This window comes from Gopherus flavomarginatus, chromosome 2, assembly GCF_025201925.1.
Source record: "Gopherus flavomarginatus isolate rGopFla2 chromosome 2, rGopFla2.mat.asm, whole genome shotgun sequence".
Classification (NCBI taxonomy): domain Eukaryota; kingdom Metazoa; phylum Chordata; order Testudines; family Testudinidae; genus Gopherus; species Gopherus flavomarginatus.
Genome location: NC_066618.1, coordinates 246,721,035 through 246,748,460, shown reverse-complemented (window position 1 = coordinate 246,748,460; position 27,426 = coordinate 246,721,035). Strand labels below are relative to the sequence as shown.

Genomic DNA, 27,426 nt, shown 5'->3' with positions numbered 1-27,426 from the left:
CCAATTATTATTATTATTATAGTGCCACGAGAGGCGCAGGCACAGTCGACAGAGGAGTGGGAGCAGTTGACTCACCGCAGTGAAGACACCACGGTAAGTCAATCTAAGTATGTCGACTTCAGCTTTGTTATTCATGTAGCTGAAGTTGCGTAACTTAGATCAGTCCCCTCACCCCAGTGTAGACCAGGCCTTAGTCATCTCTTTTCTAAGCTGAAATCCCAGTCTTTTCTGATCTTCCTTGTATGAAAGCTGTTCCATACCCCAGATCATTTTCATTGTCCTTCTCTGTGCCTTTTCCAATTCTAATATATCTTTTTTGAGTTGGAGTGACCACAACTGCACACAAAATATTCAAGGTGTGGGCGTACCATGAAAATATAGTGACATTATAATATTTTCTGTTTTATCGTTTCTCTCTTTCCCCATGGTTCCTAACATTCTGTTAGCTTTTTTTGACTGATGCTGCACATTGAGTGGATGTTTTCAGAGAAACTCTCTCTTTCTAAATTTAGACCCCATCATTTTGTATATATAGTTGGGATCACGTTTTCCAATGTACATTACTTTGCATTTATCAACAATGAATTTCATCTCCCATTTTATGGACCAGTCATCCGATTTTGTGAGATCCCTTTGGACTTAACTATCTTGAGCACTTCTGTGTTGTCTGCAAATTTTGCCATCTCATTGTTCACCTCTTTTTCCACGTAATTTATTAATGTGTCAAACTGCACATGTCCAACTACAGATCCTTAGGGGACCCATTATTTACCTGTCTCCATTATGAAAACTGACCACTTATTCATGCTCTTTGTTTCCTATCTTTTAACCAAGTACTGATCCACGAGGGGACCTTTTCTCTTATCCCTTTAGTTTGCTTAAGAGCTCTTGTTGAGGGACCTTGTCAAAGGCTTTAGATTGGCATTTCCCTTTAGAAAAACCATGTTGACTCTTCCTCAACACTTCATGTTCATCTTCTCATCTGCTAATTTTGTTCCTTACTGTGGTTTCAACCAATCTGACAGGTATGAAGTTAGATTTACTGGTCCATAATTGACAGGATTGCCTCTTGGAGCCTTTTTAATAATTTGCACTACATTAGCTACCCTCCAGTCATCTGGTACAGAAACTGATTTAAGTGGTAGGTTACATACCACAGTTAGTAGTTCTGCAGTTTCATATCTGAGTTCTGAAGAACTCTTGGTTGAATTCCATCTGGTCCTGGTGACTTACTGCTGTGTAATTTATTAATGTGTTCCAAAACCTCCTTTACTCACATCTCAATCTGGGACAGTTCCTCCTCCTAAAAAAAGAATGGGTTGAGTGCGGGGGTCTCCCCTACATCCTCAGCCATGAAGACTGATGCAAAGAATTTATCTGGCTTCTCTGCAATGGGTCTGTCTTCCCTGAGTGCTTCTTTAGCACCTCAGTTGTCCAGTAGCCTCACTGACAGTTTGGCAGGCTTCCTGCTTCTGATATATTTAAAAGTAATTGCTGTTATTTTCTTGTTTTTAGCTAGTTGCCCTTCAAATACTTTCTTGGCTTTCCTTATTATATTTTTACACTTGACTTGCCAGAGTTTATGCTTCCCATTATCCTCAGTAGGATCTGATTTCCAATATTTAAAGGATGCCTTTTTGCCTCTAACGACCTCTTTTTACTCTGCAGTTTAGAATTACAACAAAAAATGGAGCTACAGAATTTTCTTATTGCAAAATTATTTAAAAGCAACAGTGCATTTTAGAAATCGCCTTTAAAACAGATGTGGTTAATGGCCTTATCTGAACAGCAATTCTTTTTAACCATCCTCTCGTGCAGCAGTGAAGGAGTGTCACCTAGAGGGCAAGAATAAAGCTACATCCTTATGCGTTTTACTTTTAACTGCCAGTAGATTCTTCTAGTTTTAGCTATCTGTGCACAGATATCTTATCTGTGCTTCCTTCCCTCCACCACACAAAATACCTACTCTAATTTAGTAGTGAGAGGCATATTTCTGGACTACAAATAATATATTGCATTTCTGTATCTTTCTTCTGAGGACCTCAAAGCACTTAATAATTGTGAATCAATTAAGCCTCACACCATCTTTGTAACAGGTATGGGACCACTTTAACACAGAAATGGAAGATGTCAGTTGTTTAATAGTATACAGAAACACTATTCCACAGTTTATCATAGGACGTGAAGAACACTGTATTTAGTTGAAAATTCAGGCATGATTTAGTCAGAGTGAATACAATTATTCAAGTTGGAATATGGCCAGGACATCGGGGTTCATCTGCTTATTTTCATGAAAACTGTGTGGACTCTTTAATGCATAAAAGTGATTGAGACCTTAGTTTTATGTTTCACTTGAAATATGTTACTTCAGACAGCTCAATAATTGGTTCAGTATTGACTCAGAGGGAAATGTGACACTTCCTGCAGCATGTTACTTGGAGGTCTGACACCCTAGTGCAGGGGTTAGCAACTTGAGGCACGTGAGATGATTTTGAGTGGCACACACACTGGCTGGGTCCCAGCCACCAGTCCCGGGGGCTCTGCTGCCATCCTGGGGTCCCGGATGCTGGCCCCCTGACAGCCGGGGTCCCATCCACCGGCCCCGCTCAGCCCGCTGCCAGTCCTGGGTCCCGGTCACCGGTTCTGGGGGCTCTGCTGCCGGCCTAGTGTCCTACTGTTGGCCCTCTGCCACCTGGGGTCCCATTTGCTGGCCCCACTGAGCCCGCTGCCAGGCCCTGGGTCCCAGTCACCGATCTCGGAGACTCTGTTGCCATCTGGGATCCCATTCACCGGCCCCGCTCAGCCTGCTGCCAGGCCTCGGGGACCAGCCGCCAGACCGGGGGTGGCTGCTCCTGGCCTCTGCCTAGGACTCTGCAGCCACCCCCAACTGTGGCAGACTGGCCCCAGCCCAGTGAAGGGTGCAGACAGGGGCAAGAGGGGGCACAGCTCAGCACCCCCACTTTAAAAACTGTTCCAGCACCACTGTACTGGGATATTTTTAAGTCCTGATTTGCTGCTTACATCACTATCACAGCGTATTGCACTTGACGTTGTGCCGTCTGTCACGATTTTTTTTCCCCACGGTAAGTTGAGGGGTATATTTGACAAAATGTCAGCTCCTAAGAAAGCAAAGTTAGATGTTCATTCATTTCAGCCTTTTTGGACAGATACGTTTGGACTGTGCCATTTGTGCTTTCTGTTGTGAAAGTGTTGTCGCACATCAAGTGTTCGCTGACATTTTCAAATGAAACATGAGAAAACCTTTCTTGACGAAGCAGACAAGACTGAATAGATCAAAAAGGCAGTAGCAGGATATGAGAAGCAAAGCAGTGTTTAAAATGCTTACGTGTAAGTAAATATCAAGTCACGGCAAACAGTTCTGGATATTTATGAAGCCTGGAAGGCATTTTTGTAAAACTAGAAGTTTTTTCTCAGGATATTCGAACTTCGACTTTCCACTACTTCCAATACATAAAAGAGCTATCGACACGTTGCACTGTCAGTGTCAATGAGATTGGAATGTACATGCAAGAACTGGAATCAGAATTTTCTGACAGATTTCAAGATTTCCAGTGATTTGGCCCAATGCTTTCTTTTCTAATTAAGCCTGAAAAGTTCAACGAAAGTGACTTGGATTTGTCTGTATTTCAGTGGATGGGTGTAACTGTTCATTTAGTTAAAAAGCTCAGAATTGTGGGCATCAAAGTTTGGAGATCTGCGGAGTGCGCTTAGAGCTACTAAGAGAGATCATGGGGCCTCTATTCTGAACTGTTGGACGTCCCTGCCAGTGAAATTTAACTGTTTGAAGAAAATTGCATTTGCAATGCTTTCAGCATTTGGATCCACATACCTGTGTGAACAGGTATTTTAAACACATGAAATCTGTCCTCTGTCCCTCTCGGAGTTGGTTAACAGAAGCCTGTGTGCAGCTTAAAGTATCCAAATACGTGCCAGACATTGGAAAACTCAACAAGGAAAAGCAAGGGCAAGGATCACACTAAACTAATAAGATTTGCATTTTAATTTAATTTTAAAGGAAGCTTCTTAAACATTTTAAAACCTTATTTACTTTATATACAACAATACTTTAGTTATATATTATAGAGAGAGACCTTTTAAAAATGTTAAATTGTATTACTGACACGCAAAACCATTTTAGAGTGAACAGATGAAGACTTAGTACATCACTTCTGAAAAGCTGCTGACCCTTGCCATAGTGCTAACTATGCCTGAACTTGTTTCTCTTATATGGTATAACGAAAGCACACAGCAGTATGCTATAATTAAAGGTAAGTATCTAACATTCTTTTACTGTGTAAATTATCCGTAAAAGTAAATAAGAGAATAAACTCTTATGCTTTTTCCTTATGAAGGTAATTTTTTGAAGGTCTTAAAGCTCCTTTTCAATTTTTAAAAGGGATTTATTCTTCTATATTTCTGGATGCAATTTAGTTATATTTTAAATAATAAATATTTTAATATGAAAAATGTTTCATCTTGATAGAAACTTTATTCTAATTTACCATTTCAGAATGTTGACGATTAGACTCTCTCATTATACTCTGTTCTGATTTATGTGGCTATTACATAGAAAGAACTATATTAATCTCGAACTACCTGTTTCATATCTGTAAAATGAGAATAAAGGCCAAAATTGTCAAAGGTGTCCATTAATTTTGGGTGCCCAACTTGAGATGCCTAGGATCTGATTTTTCAGAGTATAGAACATTTTTATAGCCCTTTATATTTTAAAAGCACAGCTGCTATTGACTTCAACTGCTGCTATGGATACTTTAGCACTTCTGCAAATCAATCCGCAGGGTCTCAAGTTGGGCACCCAGAAAATGAGGAACACAGTATCAATGGCCAACTATGAAAAAATTGTTTTCATTGACTTGCCCAGCATCACACAGGAACTATTTAGCAGAGGCACAGATAGAATCAAACTGTCAGAAGGGGCATTCAACTAACTCAATCATGAGACCATCCTTTCTCTTCCTGCCATCCCCTGCCTCACTCCCTACACACCTTCCTTTGCAACAAACGAAGCAGGGGTCCTACAGTGAAGTCTCCTTCATTGTATAACCCTGGTTTATGCCCAAATCAGGTCTATCCTGTGTACTGAATGAGGCAGGGGACCGTGAGAAAAAAAATAGTACGGAATTATGTAATTAAAGTGTCCACATAAGTCGGCCAAATAAAGGCAACCTTAATTCTAGTATTTCCTAACTTCTGAGTGCTTGACTTTGTAAACCTTAATATTGTTCTTTTAATGTAGTATTTTTCCAGTGTAATTTAATTTTAAAAAGCATTCTGTAAAAACAAAGTCCATCTAGGAACATCTTATTGACATCCATAAGGGTCATCAGCAGGTTTGTGACTTTTAGATCCAGAGAACAGACCTCCACCTCTTAAACTAACAGAATAACTGGTAGCAGTAGTAGGCTGTTATCCTCCATGCAGACCAGCCAGTACAGATGTGCTTTTAGAACTTACAACTATTTAGAAGCATGAACTTTAAACAGGAATATCCACACCACAGTTAGAAAGATTATGGAAGGAGCAGAAAAACTGAACCAACGGGCAAGCCACAGGCTAATGACATTTCTGAAAACTATATTTAAAAGTTTTAAAAACTAAGGAATCGCAAATTGGAAGGAATAGCACTGCATATTTGTGCAGGTTTTAAATTGCTCTGCTTTAAAAAGGTGTCAGTAGATAAAAATTAATTTCACTGCTTGAAAATAATGTCTTGTCAGTTATGCAATTCTCTAAATTGGTCCTCAGCCTGGACCAATCTACACGGGAGGTCCACTTTCTTGACACCACGGTGCAAATAAGTGATGGTCACATTAACACCACCCTATATCGAAAACCTACCGACTGCCATGCCTACCTTCATGCCTCCAGCTTCCATCCCGGACACATCACACGATCCATTGTCTACAGCCAAGCACTGAGGTACAACCACATCTGCTCTAACCCCTCAGACAGAGACCAACACCTACAAAATCTCCACCAAGCATTCTCAAAACTACAATACCCGCACGAGGAAATAAGGAAACAGATCAACAGAGCCAGACGTGTACCCAGAAGCCTCCTACTGCAAGACAAACCCAAGAAAGAAACCAACAGGACTCCACTGGCCATCACATACAGCCCCCAGCTAAAACCCCTCCAACGCATCATCAAGGATCTACAACCCATCCTGGACAATGATCCCACACTTTCACAGGCCTTGGGTGGCAGGCCAGTCCTTGCCCACAGACAAAATGCCAACCTGAAACATATTCTCACCAGTAACTGCACACTGCACCATAATAACTCTAGCTCAGGAACCAATCCAGGCAACAAACCTCGATGCCAACTCTGCCCACATATCTACACCAGCGACACCATCACAGGACCTAACCAGATCAGCCACACCATCACTGGTTCATTCACCTGCACCTCCACCAATGTAATATACGCCATCATATGCCAGCAATGCCCCTCTGCTATGTACATCGGCCAAACTGGACAGTCTCTACGGAAAAGGATAAATGGACACAAATCAGACATTAGGAATGGCAATATACAAAAACCTGTAGGAGAGCACTTCAACCTCCCTGGCCACACTATAGCAGACCTTAAAGTGGCCATCCTGCAGCAAAAAAAACTTCAGGACCAGACTTCAAAGAGAAACTGCTGAGCTTCAGTTCATCTGCAAATTTGACACCATCAGCTCAGGATTGAACAAAGACTGTGAATGGCTTGCCAACTACAGAACCAGTTTCTCCTCTCTTGGTTTTCACACCAACTACTAGAACAGGGCCTCATCCTCCCTGATTGAACTGACCTCGTTATCTCTAGCTTGCTTGCTAGCATATATATACCTGCCCCTGGATATTTCCACCACATGCATCTGAAGAAGTGGGTATTCACCCACGAAAGCTCATGCTCCAAAACGTCTGTTAGTCTATAAGGTGCCACAGGATTCTTTGCTGCTTTTACAGATCCAGACTAACACGGCTACCCCTCTGATACTCTAAATAAAGTTTGCTCCAAGCCATCTGCAAGATGCTACTTATGGCACTCATCTGAAGTGGCCATACAGGTGTTCTTTAATTTCTGGGGGCTGGTCTACACTACAGCTGATGGTCGACCTATGTTACGGTAATATAACTGAAGTTGACATAACTTAGGTCGACTTACAGTGGTGTCTACACTGCACTGTGTCGACAGGAGACACTCTCCCACCAACTTACTTTACTCTTCACGGGGAGCTGGAGTACAGGAGTTCATGGGAGAGTGCACTGCCATCGATTTAGCAGGTCTGGTGAATCAATGCTGATCTAGCCATAAGTATAGATAAGCCCTCAAGTATCAAAAGAGGAAATGGAAGATGTTTCCTTTATTTTCTTCCTTTTCCCACTACATTTCCTAAAGCAGAGATAGACTGAAGGAAACTGCTCAGTGAGCAACTGAACTGGGAAATTAGTTCAATATGGGAATTCCAAAGAGGGAAGAGTCAGACCTACCCCCATGTCACCAATCGAGACTGACTGGGGAGCTCTACCACAGCAGGGGACCGCTTGACAGACAGCTAGAGCTTAGTGCTGAGTCAGGAGCCATCACAGCCACTCTATCACCACCCGGACATGTTCCTTCATCACCAAGAGAGACTATAATTAGAAAGCTCTTCCCATAGCAGAGGACCATTGCAGATGGGCTCAGAGCCAGGCTGAGATCATACTTTCTGTGGGTGTTTCTATTTTGTAATCTTGTCCATCTGCCACTCATCATACCACTTTTCCGCACCATAGCATCTCTCCTCCTCCTCCCTCCCCACAGTGGCTCCATCTCCCTCATTACCCACCCTCCTTTACAGTTCCCACCACCCCTGGCTACTCCTATTCCCCTCTCCATCCCAAGCTCCTTCCTTCCTCCCACCACCACAAATTCAGGTCCCATATCTGCATCCTCCTCCTCACCTCTGGTGACATTTGCCCCAACCCTGGCCCTCCCTCCATCTCCCACACTCATTCCTGGCACTATGTCTGACCCCCTCATGCCACCATTCCTAACCTCACACTTAAGCCCCTTGTTCCCCATCCACTGGTCCCCTTCTCTTGCTTTCTCAAGAATGCCCACTCCACCTCTAAAATAATCACAGCTATCTACCACCTCTTTATATCTTGTTCCTTTCAGCTCCCGGCTCTCTCAGGGGCCTTAGATCCCTTTGACCGGTACTGCCTATGCAGCTGTCCTCTCCTCATTACACACTCCCTGATGTGGATCAGACTGTTGGGGGAGTACTGGGTTTTTCCTCTCCCATTCCTGCCACTTCCAACACCCTCCTCCTCCCCTTTCCCACTCTTTTTCCTTTTCTGAACATCACTTCTCTGGCTCCTCTTCTCTCCCTCCTCTATTCTGCCATCATCTATCACCCACCCAACTCCTTCTCATCAGCTGGGAATGGGCGAAAGGGAATGAATCAATTGATTACCCCTTCTGTTCATTCCCTCTGGGGCATCTGGCACTGGCCACTGTTGGGAGACAAGATACTAGGCTAGATGGACCTTTGGTCTGACCCAGTATGGCCATTCTTATGTTCAACCTCTCTCCTTAATTTCAACTCCTGGCTCTCTCTCCTCCTCCTCAATCTCCCACATTCATCCTCAGTGACTTCAACTTCCATGTCGATGACCCATCTGAGCCCTTAGCTGTACATTTCCTCACCCTCCCAGCCCATGGCTGTTCCTTCAACCTTTTCATTCCACCTGCAGCCTTGGATCAACCATTCCAGTCCTCAAGAAGGCCATTCACTTGACTTAGTTTTTACCAATCATGGTGCACTCTCTCTCATCTCTCCGTTGCCAAGTTCCCCCTTTCCAGACTGGTCACCTGGTATCTTTCAGCAGTGTTCCTCCCCTACCAACCATTGCCCTCAGGTCCTGTCAATTAGCCTTTCCATGAATGCCAGTCTATCAGCATTAGATGGCTTGTTGTCTGCTCTCAGTCCCCTCCTCACTTCTTCCATGGCTGTTGATCCTTTCCATGCTTCAATCTCCTCTACCCTTAACTATTTTGCCCCTCTCTCCCATCACAACCCCTTTGGCTCTTTCCCCTCACAATACAAACATGCTGTAGCCTCTCCCTTCTTTAAAAAAAAAAAACAGAAACCTTAACCACACTTGCTTTTCCCACCACCCTCTCATGTACCTTTCCCCTCTAAGCTCACTGAATGCACTGCATACAATCTTTGTCTGGAGTTCCTCTCCTCCAGTTCCATCCTAGACCCTCTCCAATCTGGCATTCACCTCTTCCACTCCACTGAAACTGCTCTTGTCAGTTTCTAATGACTTTTTCCTAGCTGAAGTTCAGAACCAGTACTCCATCCCTGTCCTCCTTGATCTGTCAGCTGCTTTCAACACATTTGGCTTCTAACTCTGTCCTCTCCTGGTTCTTGTCCTATCTCTTTAATTACTCCTTCAGCATGTCCTCTGGAGGATCGTCACCATCCACTCTCAAACTTTCTGTGGGGGTTCGACACACTTCTGTCCTTGGTCCCCATCTCTTCTCCCTCTACATCTTATCTCTGGGTAATCTCATCCACAAACATAAGTTCAACTACCATCTATGCTGAAAACTCACAGATCTACCTCTCTGCTTCAGACTTGTCTCCTTCTATCCAAAATAAAATCTCGGCCTTTCTCTCTTTGACATCTCCTCATGGATGTCTAGCCATCAGTTCAAACTCAGCTTGGCTAAAACAGAGCTCCTGCACGTCGCTCAGACCCATAACCTGGGTGTCATCTTCAACGTGGACCTCTAACTCTAGGTCATCACATATAGCCTATGTCAAAGTCTTCTTGATTCTTTCTGCATAACAACTTTCAGAGACTGCCTTTCTTATCCATCCACACAGTCAAAACTCTCATTCAGGCTCGCATCATTTCATGTCTTGATCACTGAAACAAACATCCTTTTCTCAGGCCCTGACAAAATCCAGATTTGCCTCGTTCACATCCATTCGGATTGCTACTGCAAAAATGATTCTCTTCACCCATTGCTTCGACAATACCAACCCTCTATTTGAATCTCCTGAATGACATCCCCTCTCCACCACATCAGACATAAGCTACTTGTCTTTACTTCCTGGTCCCTACACAGGCTAGTGCCACCCTACTTATTGTCATAAAATCATAGAAATGCAGTGTTGGTAGGGACCTTAAGAAATCATCAAGTCCAGTCTCCTGCGCTGTGGGAGGACCAAGTAAACCTAGACCACCCCTGACAGGTGTTTGTCCAATCTGTTTTTAAAAGCCTCCAATGATGGCAATTCCACAGTCTCCTTGGAGGGCTATTGCAGAGTTTAACTACCCTTATAGTTAGAAGTTTTTCCTAACATCTAATTTAAATCTCCCTTGCTGCAGATTAAGCCCATTACTTCTTGTCCTACCTTCAGTTGATATGGAGAACAATTGATTGATTGATTGATAACAGCCCTTAACAACTGTTATCAGGTAGCCCTTCAATCTTCTTTTCTCAAGACTAAACATGTCCAGTTTTTTTAACCTTTCCTCACAGGTCATGTTTTCTAAACCTTTTACCATTTTTGTTGCTCTCCCCATTTGTCCACATCTTTCCTAAATGGTGGTGCTCAGAACTGGACATAGTACTCCAGCTGAGGCCTCTTCAGCATTGAACAGAGTGAGACAGTTAACTTCCCATGTTTTTCATATGACGCTCCTGTGAATACACCCCAGAATTATAGCCTTTTTTGCAGATGAATCACACTGTTGATCTATATTCAATATGTGATCCACTGTAACCCCCAGATCCTTTTCAGCAGTACTACCACTTAGCCAGTTATTCCCTGATGTTGTAGTTGTGCATTTGATTTTTCCTTCCTAAGTGAAGTACTTTACACTTGTCTTTTACTGAATTTATCTTGAATTCAGATCAATTTTCAAATTTGTCATGGTCTTTCTGAATTCTAATCCTGTCTTCCAAAGTGCTTATAATCGTTTCTAGCTTGGTGGCATCTGCTTATTTTATAAGCACACTCTCCATGCCATTATCCAAGTCATTAATTAAAATATTGAATAGTACCAAACCAAGGACTGATCCTGCAGGACTCCACTAGATATGCCCTCCCAGTTTGACAGCAAACCATTGATAACTACTCCGAGTATGTCATTTCTCATTTACTATCAAAATGAGAAGGCCTGTCTCTGATTGCCTAAGATATCAGCCTTCACTGTCCACTTGTTAAGTTTTCAAGCAAGCACCCTCGTGCTTTCTCCCATGTTGCCCATCCTTCAAAACCCTCCTTTTCCAAGATGCCTACAAAAAAACTTGACAACAGTTAGACCACTAGTGTGCAGATACCACTGCTTATCATGCTGACCAATATGGTCTCAGTATTTCTTGGTACTCCTCCATCTGTCTGTATCCATCTGTCTTGTCTTATTTCTTAGATTGTAAGCTCTTTGGGGTGGGATACATTTTTTTTTTTTCCTGTGTTTCTACAGTGCCAAGCACAATGCGGTCCTGGTCCATGACTGGGCCTTTTAAACACTATGGTAATACAAATAAATAATAATAATAATATAATGCAACAATTACTAACTTTACAGTTTGGCATCATTTCCTCCTTTTCTGTTTCTTCTTCTATCTCCTAATTTCTTTGTTCTCTTCTCTTCATATTTCTGTCTTCAGCTTTCTAATTCTTACTTATTTTCCTACCCTTTCTTGTATCCCTACTTATCTCTTTGTCTTTACCTCTGATCTCTTTCTTGCACATATCCCTTCCTGCTTCCCTCATCATGTTCCTAACAGTACATGCTTATCCTTCCCCTTAAGGCATACACAAAAACTACCCACCCTGCTTCTTGAACTGCATGAAGCTGTGACAAGAGCACTCTAGAGAGGAGTGAGCCCACAAAGCTAGCTGCTGGAGGAGGGAAGGAGTAGGAAAGGCTGCCACAGAATGGGGGAGAAAAAGCTAGGCAGAGGTAGGTCAGGAGGGTGTAGCTACAGAAATGGTTGGGAACTGAGCTGATCCATGGCGGGGGTGGTGGTGAAGCTTTCTCAGCATCAAACCCTTTTGTTTACATAGTCAAGAAGGCACTTATCAAGCTTGATGGCCCTTAAACTTACCATTTCCTAAACCATAATCATAGCATGCTATGTAAACATACCATGCCAAATTCATGTTTGGTTCATACACAGAAAAGTCAAGAGAGTTAAATCGGGGATGAAATTGGCCCATTTAATCTATCATTAATATTAAGAATAGTAATTAGTATAAATTATATCAAGAGCACAGAGAACAACTAAAATTTTTAAAATTATCATCAGGGACAAATAAAACTTTAACTACAAAATTAATGTGGACTTACCTTGCTTGTGGGCTTGTCATGCTTACTGAATTTTTATGAGCTGGAGATAAGGTCTGAATTTTGCTTCCAGAAGGCCCACCTGTAGATAACACTTTACTCGTAGGTGTACCTTACAATATAAAGAAGCTAATATTAGATTTTGCTACTAGATGCAAAAATAGTATTCTTGTATAACAACATGTACGGCCCACGTTGAAATCATTAGACAACTACTTAGAAATAATTTCTGAATATATAACGGCATTAGCAAGAGTATTAATAATTACCTAGAAAATTCACAGAAGCCCAGTGAGACAATAAGGTCTATTGTATTCTAAAATATGGGGCATGGGTTGGTGCGTTCTGCATTTTAAAGAATATTCTATAATGCAGAGGGCCTGAATAACTGCACTAATTTTATAGAGATAAATGATAGGTCCCTATTTGCAATCAGAGTAGGGTCTAATGTTTACAGAATTTGCTTTACTATACATGTATTTTTAAATTGCTTACTAGTATATGCAGTGTACAAATTTATTAGAGAATTTAGCAACCAAAAGAAAAATCTGACTTCAAAAGCCTGAAATTGAAAACAATGTTGCACTGATCAGTACACAGAGGTCCCAGTTAAACAAAATACTTAACCACATGTGCCAGTCCCAGGGACCTCACTAGAACTATGATTAAAGATATGCGTGTTCTAAAGCATCTTGATGAACTGAGACTGAAATCCCTATTTTAGGACATTTAGTAAATCTTTACTTTAACTAATTTTTTGTTGAGTAAATAACTTTATAAATGAACATTGTAATGTGCGCCAATCAAAAATGTAGCCAAAGGCCTGAGATTACAAAAAACTAGGAACAGCAACTGGAAATAGTATGCAAGTAAAAGTCAGTCACCATTTAATTCACTCGTGTGCTACTGTTTGAGTTCTATGAGTTCCCCATAAGCTTTTATGTCCTGTATTTCTCTGTGTGCACCACTTGCACAACTCTACAGCTACTAAAATTATATGATCTTGATTTCATAGTTGGAAATCAGTTATTTAGAAAATAGATGCATAATTCAAAATACCAGTTCATACCTACAACAGTTTTGCTAACAATACTTGGCTGTGGTAAGCGTGATGAGGATGGTGTTGATCCTGCAGATGGTGCCTTTTTAACTGTAGCAGGCTTGTACTGTAACAATGGACATAAAACTCAACTATAACATAATTAATTATTTAGCTGTTTAACCAAGTAATTAAATGCAACGTGAAGGATTGTTAGCCTGTCTTCCCACCCCAGCTCCTGTAAACATCATCAGTCAGCATTGCTTCTGGTACAGTTGTCATAAACAGATAAGTAAGAGTTAATAGAACAGAAGTACTTCATATCTCTTTTGCCTGTAAAGGGTTAACAAGATCAGTGAGCCTGGCTGTCACCTGACCAGAGGACCAATCAGGGGACAGGATACTTTCAAATCTTGACGGAGGGAAGTTTGTGTGTGTGCTGTTAGGGTTTGGTTGTTGTTCTCTCTGGGTTCTGAGAGTGACCAGACGTGCAACCAAGTTTCTCTCCAATCTCCCTGATACAGGTTCTTATAGATTCAAAATAGTAAGTACTAGGTGATAAGGCGAGTTAGGCTTATGTTTGTTTTCTTTATTTGCAAATGTGTATTTGGCTGGGAGGAGTTCAAATGTGTATTTGGCTGGAAGGAGTTCAAATTTGTATTTTGCTGAAAGGATTTTACTTTGTACTTGTACATTTAGGCTGGGAGGGTATTCCCAGTGTCTATAGCTGAAAGACTCTAACATATTCCATCTTAAATTTACAAAGATAATTTCTTTAATTAAAAGCTTTTCTTGTTTAAGAACCTGATTGTTTTTTTATTCTGGTGAGACCCCAGGGTACTGGGTCTGGATCCACCAGGGAATTGGTGGGGAGAAAGGAGGGAAGGGGGAGAGAAAGGTTAATTTTCTCTCTGTGTTAGGATTACTTTCTCTCTCAGGGAGAGTCTGGGAGGGGGAGAAAGAAGGAGGGGGGAAGGTGAATTTTCCTCTCTGTTTTAAGATTCAAGGAGTTTGAATCACAGTAATCTTCCAGGGTAACCCAGGGAGGGGAAGCCTGGGAGAGGCAACGGTGAGGGAAAGGGTTTACTTTCCTTAAGATCCAGAGGGTCTGGGTCTTGGGTTCCCGGGGCAAGGTTTTGGGGGGACCAGAGTGTACCAGGCACTGGAATTCCTGGTTGGTGGCAGCGCTACAGGTTCTAAGCTGGTAATTGAGCTTAGAGGAATTCATGCTGGTACCCCATCTTTTGGATGCTAAGGTTCAGAGTGGGGAATTATACCATGACAACAGTGGTTGAAGAAATTGTTTCTACTGGTTTGAAAGAGATTTCCTATCCATATAATGTAAAATACTGTAGAAAAGGTTAAAAAACATTCTAACTGGTAGAAACTTTTAAATTGTATCCCATTGTATCTCTCCCCACCCCCCAATATCTCCCACTGCTCATCTCTTTTAATAACCCCTAATATTATCACCCCACAATTAAAATTTTCCTCTTAGGAGAGTGCTCAGGAAAGTAGCCTTTTTTCATTGTTCCAAACTCCATTCACACAGCTGGACGTTGGACCAGTTTCTGCACAGACTTGGAGCCTAGTCACCTTCAGGACATAATGCAAGATTAACTAATTTTATTTACCTTTTTATTAACTGTTTTAGTTTTTGTTTGTTTCGTATTTTACCCTCTGAACTTAAAGCACCTACCCATGATGAAGGTACTATAGAAAGGAACAAGACATAATACACACACTCTGACCTCCCATTTGCTTCCTATACTGTAAACTTAGAATCAATTTTGACCATTAGCATTTTCCTTCTTCGCCTACATCTCTGATATCCAGAAATCTGCCTACCAACTGTGTGTAAGTTATTTTCCTTACTGTGTGTCTATTAACATGCTGATCTAGGTCTTCCATCTCCTCCCAATAATAAAGAGCAACTCCCATCTCAATAGTCTGCTCAAGTAGCTCTTCAGACGATGGATATACAAAATACTGCTGTCCAACTTCTCATATGTTCCATGAAGCAGAGCCATAACTGTCATACTCTAGCACCTTCACTTGCTCCCCAGTTGTTTCAGAATCTAGTTAAAATGGCATTTCTTGTTTTTATGATGTTCTATGTACTTGTTTCAAACCTTGCCTACTCATCATCCTAATGCCGCCATGAACTTTCAGTAATTTGTATATGCAGAAGTCTGGAGAACTACTTCTCTGCCATTTCTCATAAACTCCACCTATATTTATGAGAGAGTTTTCTTTTCTCTGACTCCTACCATCTGAGAAAGTCTTTCTGCATCTCTACACTTGATTAACTCTCACCCAAACTTTTCTCTTGTCTATGCCTCTTGATTTCTCTCTCCCACAGCTATGTTATTCTGGACTTGTATTATTTAACTCTATAAGGCATTTTGTGATACACCTAAAATGATTAACTGACTTGGCTTAACAATCACAAAGACATAAAAGAAATCACCAGTCAAAGAAAGTATTATAATTCACCTGTGTTCGAGCAGGCAGCTTCCCTTTTGCATCAGCAGCCAATTTTCCTTTATTACTAATACGTGCTGCCTGTTCCTTGCAGAAATTGATGTGCCTGTCAGCTGCATTTTCATTAAATCTTCTCTGGCAATATGGGCACTGAATGTAATCTTAAAACAAAACAAAAAGCAGCTTTACTTGAAAAAGGGGACATGAACAATGACTGGTCTTTCAGGCAATTGTGCACCCACCTTACAGTAATTTCTTCTAGACTGTGTTTCTCTAGTTTGCTTATCAGAATGTCTACAGGATTGGGTCAAAAGCCCAATTAAAATTCAAGATATATCATGTCTACAGCTGCCCTGAAGCCACTAGTGCCCTTTGCATTTGAAGGCCCTTAGTTATGGTTGGGGTTTGAAATACATTTTCAACAACTTTACTACTTAAGTTCCGAAAGATAACAGCAGCAATTTCAAGTTTTCACTAATACTTTTCAGGCAAGTGAACAATCCATCGTGCATATTGAAGGCAATACTAAAAAATAAGGTCACATCTGTAACAGGGGAAACTGAATCAAGGGGAAAATGAAGCCCACATTAGAGGCATTCTTAAACAGGCTAATTTGTGGGCGTGTTGTAATTCAGGATGAACTTTATGACTACAGTCTCTCTTACAAGAAGAACAACTTTTATTAACTTTGCAAAAGCTAGGAAGAACTATGCTAAAATTTATAACAATGAAAGACAATCCTGCTTCTATGTTCAGATATGTTTCCTTAGAGATGGTAAATTTCAAGGAGTAAATATACTTGGGTCTTTAGAGGTAAAGCTGCAAAACACTCAGCATGTCTGAAACTACCCTTTGAGATATGGATGCCAGACTCAACAGGCCACAGCAGTCAATGCTCACATTGCTTCAATGTTTTCACTTTACACAGAGGAATGGTAATAAAAGGAGAATTAGTCCAGTATGGCAACATACAAATTAACAGGCTAGTAGGCCTCTTCACATCGGTGCTGAATGAGGAGGAAAGGAGAGTGTCCTGCATACGTTGTTACCTTTAAAATTACACAAATACCATCAAATCAACAATAAATGATGGCAGTGCCCAAGCAGGTGTACCATAAAAATTACCATACTAGTACTTCATTTAGCCCAGTGTCCTGTTTCCAACATTGGCCAGTACAGATAATGCCAGAAATCCTGAATGAGTAATTATGGAAGAAACTGCTCACAGGGAAGAATTCTTTCCAACCTCTTCAGAGGAGCCATGATCTGAAACCCAACAGAAGTCTTTCCATTTAGTTCAATGGGCTTTAAATCAGACCCTAAGAGGTTAGCTTAAGTCCTTAAGCATCAGGGCGTGTATCCTTTCCAAACTGTAGTTGGTTGGTTTGTTTTTTGAAGTTTTTAACAACCAAGCCACCTGGCGAGGAGGAATACAGTTCTCATTGTCCTGTACTATGCAGTGGTTGAATGCAGGTTTTCGACATGTAACTTAATCAAAACAAGCAGACAAACATATGCAGCAAAGCATACCCCAGATTTGATGTAGCTACAAATAAATAGCTCAAATAAAGATGCTTTATCAGCACCATCAGGCAATTGTTCACTGGCTTGCTGAAGGGACCGCAACAAAACGTATCTGTGGACACAGTCAGTCAAAGTGAGCATTCAACAGGAGGAAACATTAGTACAGGACGATACCAGTGATATTCTGCATGACCTCAATTTCAAACAAGATGTACATTATCCATAACGTTAATTAAAGTTTTCTTGACTTTAAATTTGGCACAGTAGTCCAGAAGAGTATAATATGTCAGTCCAAATCTTGGGACATACACATAAACTATCAGATAAATGTGAAGTCTTCACTTGACTATAGGCAGCTATCAGGAAAAAAAAAAAAAGGTATAACAATGTGAGATGTATGTATGATCCTCAGCATGATTCTCATATTTTGTAGTGGGGCCTGCTTTTTAAAGGAAGAGTTCCTTTTCCAAAGAAAGGAAACAAAAACCTGATTAATCTCATAAAAGTTACATATTTCCCACAGCTCCTTAGCCAACCGCCAGATTGTTCAATAACATTTTGACATACATGTGTTAAAAGTGAAAAAAAAATCAGAGAAAATGGGATAACAAAAATAATAGGACATAAACAATTCTTAGCCATCAGAATAAGTAACCACAACTCATCAGCTGCTTAGCTGTTATCAGATGACAGTTTTCTGTAAGCATTCATGAACATTTTATTCTAATACATTCCTTATCAATTCAACACATACAACATATCAAAATTCTTTACAAACATCTACAACACTTCACTATTTAACATACCTGGATCATATGAAGGTGGAGGAGGGGGAGGAAGTTTTCCACCCTCTTTGAGAGTTTGATCTAGCCCTTTGGCTGCTCGTATAGTTGCTATAAATTCCTCATGTTTTCGTCTCCAGTTGGACTGTTTTTTGGGGGGTTCTGGCTAAGAAGTCAACAGAAAAAAAAACGTTATGGGTTTTGGGTTCTTTCATTTTACAATAAATACATTTCTGCTTTTATTATGCAATTTTTAACACCATTATATTTAAAATCCTGACTGACTCTAAAGCTAAGGAAGACAAATAGCTCTCAGGGCTTACAAAGAAGAGTGTGGCTGACATCTTACACCCAAAAAAAAGAAGAAAAAGAAACAGAGAGAAACTTGGATATTCAATCTCAGCACAAGGATGGCAAAAGATTGTGTGTCAGAAATATAAAGAGCAAATACTTTTATCAGCAACATGATTGGTATTTCCTGAAAACTTGATCTCTGATACTCTTTTTCTCTCTGATCCCTAGTCCAGAACCAATCCTAAGTGTGATGTAGTGGGATATGTCTGCAGCAACCTATGAACTCCATTTTATACTGTAACTTCTATTACAGGGGTGGCCAAACTGTGGCTCGCGAACCACATGCGGCTCTTTTACCATTGAAGTGAGGCTTGCAAGCCCTCTCTGCCCCCGCATTCTCCACCTACCAGCTGCGGTGGGAGGGAACTCGGGATCTCTGCCTTGCACTAGTGTGGTAGGATAGGAGCTTCTGTCCAGAGGGGAGGAGGCTTTCAGGGCTTCAGTCCTGTGGGGTGCACATGCTGGGGCTGAAACCCCAAGCTCTGTGTCCCAGCAGTTGTGCTCCAGCTTTCCAATTTCTGAAGGTTGTTGTATGCAGCTCAGAGGGCCAGTAAGTTTGGCCACCCTTGTTCTATTATGTGTTATGTGCTAAACACATGTATAACTTACCCCAAGGCAAGTCTATTATGATGTACCCTGCCCAGGAAAGGTGCTTGTCATCTTGTTCAAGGACTGTCACTGAGAAGCCATCACAGAGCAATCTAGGGCCAGCAATTTTGATTGTGTCTCAACTGCTGATCCAACTCCATGGAACAACAGATTTTCTACACAGGAGCATCAGCTTAGCTAGTAGTTCTGCAGCTGCTCAGCAGAGACCATGGCAAAAGTAGCGAGACTGTATTTAAGAGGGGACGTCCACTGAGAAGGCAGGAGGGATGCGGCCTAACCTCAAACACTGACAGGACTTGTAGAAGGGAGATCAGAGCAGGGATGCAGCTCAAGACTTTATTTTTTAAAGATTTGTAATTTTGCAGTGCTTTTTAAGAGAAAAGTGACTTAGCTAAGCCAGTGTTCCTGGCTGTAATCTTATCCCTGAAAGGTTTACATCCACAGTGAGGTGGAATTCTGAGGCACTGGTTCCAGAGTCTGGGGCAGCTGGATTACAGAGTCCCCATATCTTAAGGTAGGGTTCAGACAAGGGGTCTGAACTTCAGATTGTGTCTTACATACCCAGACCAAGAACAGTGACCAGAATCTGCTCAGATCCAGTTAGTTTAGATGCATGTAGGACCCAGTGCCTGGGTCCAATCACGGCCATCCAGAGGGAAACTGGGACAGCCTGTTACACTTTGAATAGTATATTAATCTTCAAAACATTTGCACTGGTCCTTCAGATTTCAGAATTATGTCATTCTGATTACCACCTTTTTCTTCCTGTATTTCAATCACAATATGATTTTAGTAGCCAATGTCTTATTAAATGACACAGGTTACTACTTTATATCACTGGAAAGCTAGGTCTGTTTCTATCTAAATTTCAATTTTTGCAAGATAGTAATAATTTTAAAGGTCCACTGCTCTCTTGATCTAACTGCATGTTTTAACTATGTTTACCATATACCCATTACCAGCACTGGCATTCGTTGCATATAAGCAATGAATTAACCACATACACCTCTATCCTGATACAACGCAACTCGATATAACACGAATTCGGATACAATGTGGTAAACCAGTGCTCGGGGGAGTGGGGGGGGTAGCTGTGCACTCTGGCGGATCAAAGCAAGTTTGATATAATGCGGTTTCACCGATAACAAGGTAAGATTTTTGGCTCCTGAGGACAGCGTTATATTGAGGTAGAGGTGTAATACATGCCTGTGTATGATATTTTGTCAAAAATGATAATATTCAAGAGGTTATTTACCTACCCGTGGCTTTAGTGGTTTTACTGTGGAAATATCAGTTCCTTCTGCTCTCTGTCTGCTGGAATCAAATGTCTTCCTTTTCTTAGTAGCAGTTTTTTGGCAAATGGGTGTATGCTTTTTCTGTAAGAAGAAGAGGAAAGAAATCTATTGTATGCAATATTTATATTTGGATACAGAACAACATGAAGTTCTTCCTTATCAGCTATTTCAATCACCAAACAAAAAATAACTAGGGCTGTCAAGAGATTAAAAAATGTATTGAGATAAATCGTGTGATTAAAAAAAAATTAATCACGATTAATCGTGCTGTTAAATAACAGAATACCATCTATTTAAATATTTTTGATGCTTTCTACATTTTCAAATATATTGATTTCAATTAAAACACAGAATACAAAGAATAAAGTGTAAAATTATTTTTATTACAAATATTTGCACTGTAAAAAACAAAAGAAATAGTATTTTTCAATTCACCTAATACAAGTACTGTAGTGCAATCTCTTTATCATGAACTTTGAACTTACAAATGTAGAACAATGCAAAAAAAAAAAAAAAAAACTGCATTCCAAAATAAAACAATGTAAAGCTTTAGAGCCCACAAGTCCACTCAGTCCTACTTCAGCCAATCACTCCGACAAACAAGTTTGCAGAAGATAATGCTGCCTACTTCTTGCTTACAATGGCACCCCGCACTGTTGTAGCCGGTGTTGCAAGATATTTACATGCCAGATGCGCTAAAGATTCATATGTCCCTTCATGCTTCAAGCATCACTGTGCTCAATAACAATTCAAAGCAGCAGATCGATGCATACTCATTTTCAACACCTGAGTCAGGTATCACCAACAGAAGTTTGGTTTTCATTTTTGTTGGTTTGGGGGGTTCTGTAGTTTCTGCAGCAGAGTGTTGCTTTTTTAAGACTTCTGAAAGCATGCTCCACACCTTGTCCCTCTCAGATTTTGGAAGACACTTCAGATTCTTAAACCTTAGGTCCAGTGCTGTAGCTATCTTTAAAAATCTCACATTTTGGTACCTTTTTTGCCTTTTGTCAAATTCGCTGTGAAAGTGTTCTTAAAATCAACATGTGCTGGGTCATCGTCTGAGACTGCTATAACATTTTCAGAAGTGAGTAGTAATTATAAGTGCCTTTAAAAAGGCCTGATTTTCATGAAGTGCTGGGCACTGCAACTCTGAAAATCAGATTCCTTTAAGGTGTTTCAAGTTGGGCACCCTAAAAAAAACAGGAACTCAATATCATTAGTAACTTTTGAAAATTTAAACTGAGATGCTTTGCTGCACTGAGCATGTCAGAGGTATCAACACACAGGGTTCTCAGATTGATATACCCATTCCAAAAGCAAATGGAAAATATAATCACTTTACTCACCAGTGCTGCTGGAAAGAATGTCCTTCCACAAATCTTGCATGGTAATAGATCTCCAGCTGGCACTATAATATCATTTTCTAACAAAAAGAAAAATATTTATTATAAGAAAACTGAATTTTTTAACCTTTTGCCAATGTTAGTTATGTAAAAATCTTATTTTCCCACCAAATCGTTGACAATACTATAATTACAAGACAAATATTTTGAATTTATTTTTCTTTTTGGCAATCCAATAGCTGAAACTAAAGGAAGAAAGCTACAAACGTACCAGAAATTTTAAGTCAGAATACTAATTCATTTCATTGCTCTTTAATAAAATGGAGATTTGGTGTCTGGATTTAGAGTATCACTTTGCCCATTGTATCAGTAGGGGAAACTATGAAAGCCAATGGGAAATTTGCCAAAGCCCTGGTCTACACTACGAGTTTAGGTCGAATTTAGCAGCGTTAGATCAATTTAACCCTGCACCCATCCATGCGATGAAGCCATTTTTGTCGACTTAAAGGGCTCTTAAAATCAATTTCTGTACTCCTCCCCGACGAAGGGATTAGTGCTGAAATCAACCCTGCTAGGTCGAATTTGGGGTAGCGTGGATTCAATTCGACGGTATTGGACTCCGGGAGCTATCCCAGAGTGCTCCACTGTGACTGCTCTGGACAGCACTCTCAACTTAGATGCACTGGCCAGGTAGACAGGAAAAGCCACACAAACTTTTGCATTTCATTTCCTGTTTGGCCACTGTAGCGAGCTGATCAGCACAGGTGAGTAGGCAGAGCTCATTAGCACAGGTGACGATGGAGTCCCAGAATGGCAAAAGAGCTCCAGTATGGCCCGAAAGTGAGCTACTGTATCTGATCGCTGTATGGGGAGATGAATCCGTGCTATCCGAACTCCGTTCCAAAAGATGAAATGCCGGAATATTTGAAAAAATCTCCAACAGCATGAAGGACAAAGGTTATAACAGGGACCCACAGCAGAGTCGCGTGAAGCCTACCAAAGAATCAAAGAGGCAAATGGCCACTCTGGGTTAGAGCCCCAGACATGCCACTTCTAGGATGAGTTGCATACCATTCTAGGGGGTGCCCCTACAACTACCCCATGTCTGTGCTCCCCCCCTCCCTCACCCCTCACAGGCTACCTTGGCAGTTATCACTCAATTTGTGTGATGAGGTAATAAAGAATGCATGAATTTGAAACAACAATGACTTTATTGCTTCCAAGCAGAGATCAAAACGGGGGAGGAGAGGGCGATTGGCTTACAGGAAAGTAGAGTGAACCAAGGGGGTGGGTTTTCAGCAAGGAGAAATAAACAGAACTTTCATACCCTAGCCTGGCCAGTCATGAAACTGGTTTTCAAAGCTTCTCTGATGCACAGCACACCCCGCTGTGCTCTTCTAACCATCCTGGTGTCCGGCTGCGCATAATCAACAGCCAGGCGATTTGCCTCAATCGCCCACCCCGCCATAAATGCCTCCCCCTTACTTGCACAGATATTGTGGAGCACACAGCAAGCAGTAATAATGATGGGAATATTGGTTTTGCTGAGGTCTGAGGCAGTAAACTGTGCCAGCGAGCTTTTCAACATCCAAAGGCACATTCTACCACCATTATGCACTCGCTCAGCCTACAGTTGAACTGCTCCTTACTAGTGTAGAGGCTTCATGAGCCATGGGGGCAAGGGGCAGGCATGACCACGTGGTGCTGCCAACTGGAAGAGCAGCCTGAGGCAGAAGCCTCCAGCTGGCATGATATTCCAGGCAGGACTGAATCTCCATTAGATGACACTTAAAGAAGATATCCTCAGGTTGGCAGGGCCTGATGAAATACACCTTAGAATACTTAAAGAACTGGTTGAAGAGATCCCTGAGCCATTGGCGATTATGAACCTACTATACTGTGGGTGCACAACTGGTTGGAAAACCACACTCTGAAAGTAGTTATTAATGGTTCACAATCAAGCTAGAAGGGCATATCGAGTGAGGTCCCACAGGGATCTATCCTGGGTCTGGTTCTATTCAATATCTTCATAAATGATTTGGATAACGGAAAAAAAGAGAACACTTACAAAGTTTGTGGATGATACCAAACTGTGAGGGGTTGCAAGTGCATTGGAGACAAAATTAGAATTCAAAATGATATGGACAAACTGGAGAAATGATCTGTAATAAATAGGGTGAAATTCAACACAGACAAATGAAAATTACTACATTTAGGAAGGATCAATCAATTACACAAATACAAAATGGAAAATCAGTACTGGGCACCATTTTGGGAAAGATGTGGACAAATTGGGGACAGTCCAGAGGAAAGCAACAAAAATGATTAAAGGTCTAGTAAACATGACCTAGGTGGAAAGACTGAAAAAGTTGGTTTTGTTTAGTCTGGGAACAAGAAGACTAAAAGGGGACATGGAAAAGGGAAAACAAGATAATCTTCAAATATTTAAAAGATTGTCATTATGAGTAGTGTGATAAATTGTTCTCCTTAATAACTGAGGATAGGAAAAGAAGTAATGGGCTTAAATTGCAGCAAGGGAGATTTAGGTTATACATTAGGAAAAACTTCCTAATTGTAAGTGTTGTTAAACATTGGAACAAATTACTTAGGGAGGTTGTGGAATCTGCATCACTGGAGGCTTTTAAGAACAGATTAGACAAACACCTGTCAAGAAAGGCCTCGATAACACTTAGTCCTGCCTCAGTGCAAGGGACTGGACTAGATGACCTATTGAGTCCCTTTCAGTCCTACATGCCTATGATTCTAGATTTCACATTTTTAGTTCATTAATTATTGCAACTTTTCGGAAAGAAACAATATTTTTGAGCACCATGCATGAGCAGGTCCTTTATCACAGCTTAATGTGGTCCACGTTTCCTATTGTAAAACTAATTTCGACAGTAATCTTGAGATATATTTAATGACATAAGTCATAATCAAACTTCCTTTTCCATCATTTAAAAAAATATATAATTGCATTTCAGCACAATCACGCAAATGCCACGCAGTAGCATGGTACTCCCATCAGATAACACTTAAACGGCAACAGTAACTAGGAGGCTTGAGTTTGATTAAAAAATACTGTCGCAAACCAGATGAAAATTGTCTTCACATCAAATGAATCAAACCATTTTAGCCAGTTTTCTAAGGGCCTGATCCCGCAAACACTTAAATATGTGCATTACTGACTCATATGCAGTCTAGATGATTTGATCAGCCTTCGTCATTTTTTACATTGAGCTAGGCAGCTAAGCCATTTTTATATAGGTTTTTCTTCATTCCCCAGAATCTGACAATCAATAATATGGAAAATACAAGCCTCATTTCCCTTCGATTTTTTATTTAGTGAATTAATCTAATTGACAGCACAAAATATTGAAGTCCTCTGTTTAGCCACAGTTCAGATTTCCTCATATCACCTGCCAAGGTGCTTCAACCCTGACCAAAAACAAATTGTGAGAAAGTAGTTGGCTCCACATTCCAGTGTATGCCTTAGCCTCTTTGCTGAAATTGCCATCAAGAGTGCCAAATGTGAGGGTGGCTTTCCCCCAGGAAAAGGAGTAAAACCGGCATTTTTTCCTACATAAATCAGTAGGAACAAGTAAGAATCAGTAAATAAGTCATAGTGTGTCTTCCCTTACCTGTCCCCTGAGCCACTCATTCTTCCCCACATTTCCCAATAGCAGAACAAATACTTTTCAGTAGCCAACTACTCACCATAAATTGGTGCTCAAATTACCATTAAAAATAACAGACTAGGTTGGACACACTCAGTGAATCTAGAAGTATTGCTACAAGCCCATGCCAAAATGATAACATCGTTCTACATAATGAACACCAATTAGCCCTCACTGGAGCTGCAGAATCAGTGGCTGTGAATTTCCTTACAGCATTCTTAACATTTCACTGCTGCTGTTGGCAGACACCCAACTAACAAAAATATTTCCCAAGAGCAATTTCTTCTGCCAAAAATCACCCAGAAAACAAAAATGCAATTTTTTAAACTAACAGGGAACGTTCCAGACGTTCTAAGTGGGCCTCAACATTTTCAGGGTCATGTTCCCCTTATCCCTGGGGGGGAGGGATGGACAAGGGTAAGGGAGCCGAGACTTGGTCTGCAGCTGCGGCTGGCTCTGGGGTTAGGAGTGGGGCTGAGAATGGAGCTGTTGTCAGGGGCTGGGGCCGGGAGTGGAGCTGAGGTCGGGCTGCAGTCGAGGCTGAGAGCAGGATCAGGATCCAGGGCTGTAGCTGGTGGCAGGGCCAGAGCAAAACTGGGGGCAAAGTGGGGCTTGGTGGTCCTCCCTCCCCTGCCCCCGTGGGGGCTGGCCCAGGCCCCATTGCATCCTCCATGTCCCCCTATTGGGGGACACGCACAGTCTGGGGGACCACTGTTCTAACTGAAGTAGACAGATCAGCCTCTTTACAACTAATTGTGCTGCGTGTCGCCCCACTCATCTCAGTGTCTTACAGCCCACTTCTCAGTGCCTGTCTTTTTAAAAAAAAAAGACTTCTCTCAAACAAGCTACTAGCTCTACTCTCCACTCAGTGAAAGGTTAGACACACCATCAACTTGTAATTTAGCCACTTAAAAACAAACACGTCTGGAGTCTCCTTCCAATTTTTGTGGTACTATAATCACGTTCCTATTTTTTAAAATGTTTTTATCTCTCTGTTGCTATGTGAAAGATTCACACAAATAGAGAAAACTGGCTGGCAATAAATGTTATCAAATCCACAAAATAAACAAAAACTTGATAAAAGATATTTTAATCCCTTTCACCAATAGTGATGTAAGGTATTAAATTTAACACTAACAGTACATAAAAAAATTTGACATAGAAGTATTATAGGCACGGTTGGTAGCACCACATTAAGGATGCCCAACATTTTCAAGTACAAGACTTTGTTTTAGTTGTAGCCCTGACAAACAAAACTTTAGGGCTGAAGTTTTCCATGCCAGGTATTTGCCTCAGGGCTGATTTTTTCAAGTTTCAGCCAAAACAGCTCAGAAACAGCAGAAAACAAGGTTAGAGGAAAGTACATTGCTTTGCAACTGAAAAAAAATCTGGTGTCATTGACTTCCAAAAGTTCTAGTGCCCCCATGATTTAAAGCAGAGACTTGCAGTTTGGCATAGGGTAGCCTTTTGCATCAGGAATGTCTTTTGTTGACACGAAAAATGCACCCAAATTTTGTAAGTAATAAGCCTTTGAAAAAAGTTTGTTTGCACCTATTCAGCAGAGACTTGCATTTTAGTATCGAAAAGTCTCTAAAATTTTGCCATCATTGAACATGCGCCACTTCCTCAGAGTTCCTGTGTGCTGACAGAATTGCACATATGCCACCTCAAGAGAATGATGGAACACGCTCCAGCCAACTTTGTCCCGGCAAACCAGGTAATTTCTTCCCCAGTCTGGCTCGTCCCCTCTGCATTCAAATCAGACGGCTTCTTCCTCAATGCATCCTGGCTGCTAGTCCCTTCAGCTATGTCTACCCAATGTAAGCCTAGGGTTAGTGGGACTCAAGTCAGCTCACTTATGTCATGGAAATCTGGACCTGAGCATCTTTACTGCATTTTAAGCCTAGGATAAGAATTTTCTGACCTATGCTCA

At 41.1% G+C, this 27,426-nt stretch overlaps 2 protein-coding genes across 5 annotated transcripts in view; both read right to left on the bottom strand.

Annotated features, from left to right (window-relative positions):
• LOC127045143 (uncharacterized) overlaps nt 1-27,426 on the bottom strand; it is a 1,042,790-nt gene that overhangs the window by 940,516 nt on the left and 74,848 nt on the right. The gene's annotated exons all lie outside the window — the stretch shown is intronic.
• ZC2HC1A (zinc finger C2HC-type containing 1A) overlaps nt 1-27,426 on the bottom strand; it is a 572,961-nt gene that overhangs the window by 522,242 nt on the left and 23,293 nt on the right. For all 4 annotated transcript variants that reach the window (XR_007772650.1, XM_050941133.1, XM_050941134.1 and 1 more), the window contains exons 2-7: nt 21,820-21,896; nt 20,438-20,554; nt 18,240-18,381; nt 15,922-16,070; nt 13,456-13,552; nt 12,390-12,498 (exon numbers count right to left, since the gene is read on the bottom strand). Coding sequence is in view for 3 of the 4 variants with exons in the window: in XM_050941133.1 (XP_050797090.1) it covers nt 12,390-12,498; nt 13,456-13,552; nt 15,922-16,070; nt 18,240-18,381; nt 20,438-20,554; nt 21,820-21,896 (691 nt within the window). In the remaining variant the exon portion in view is untranslated. The remainder of the gene's footprint in view (nt 1-12,389; nt 12,499-13,455; nt 13,553-15,921; nt 16,071-18,239; nt 18,382-20,437; nt 20,555-21,819; nt 21,897-27,426) is intronic.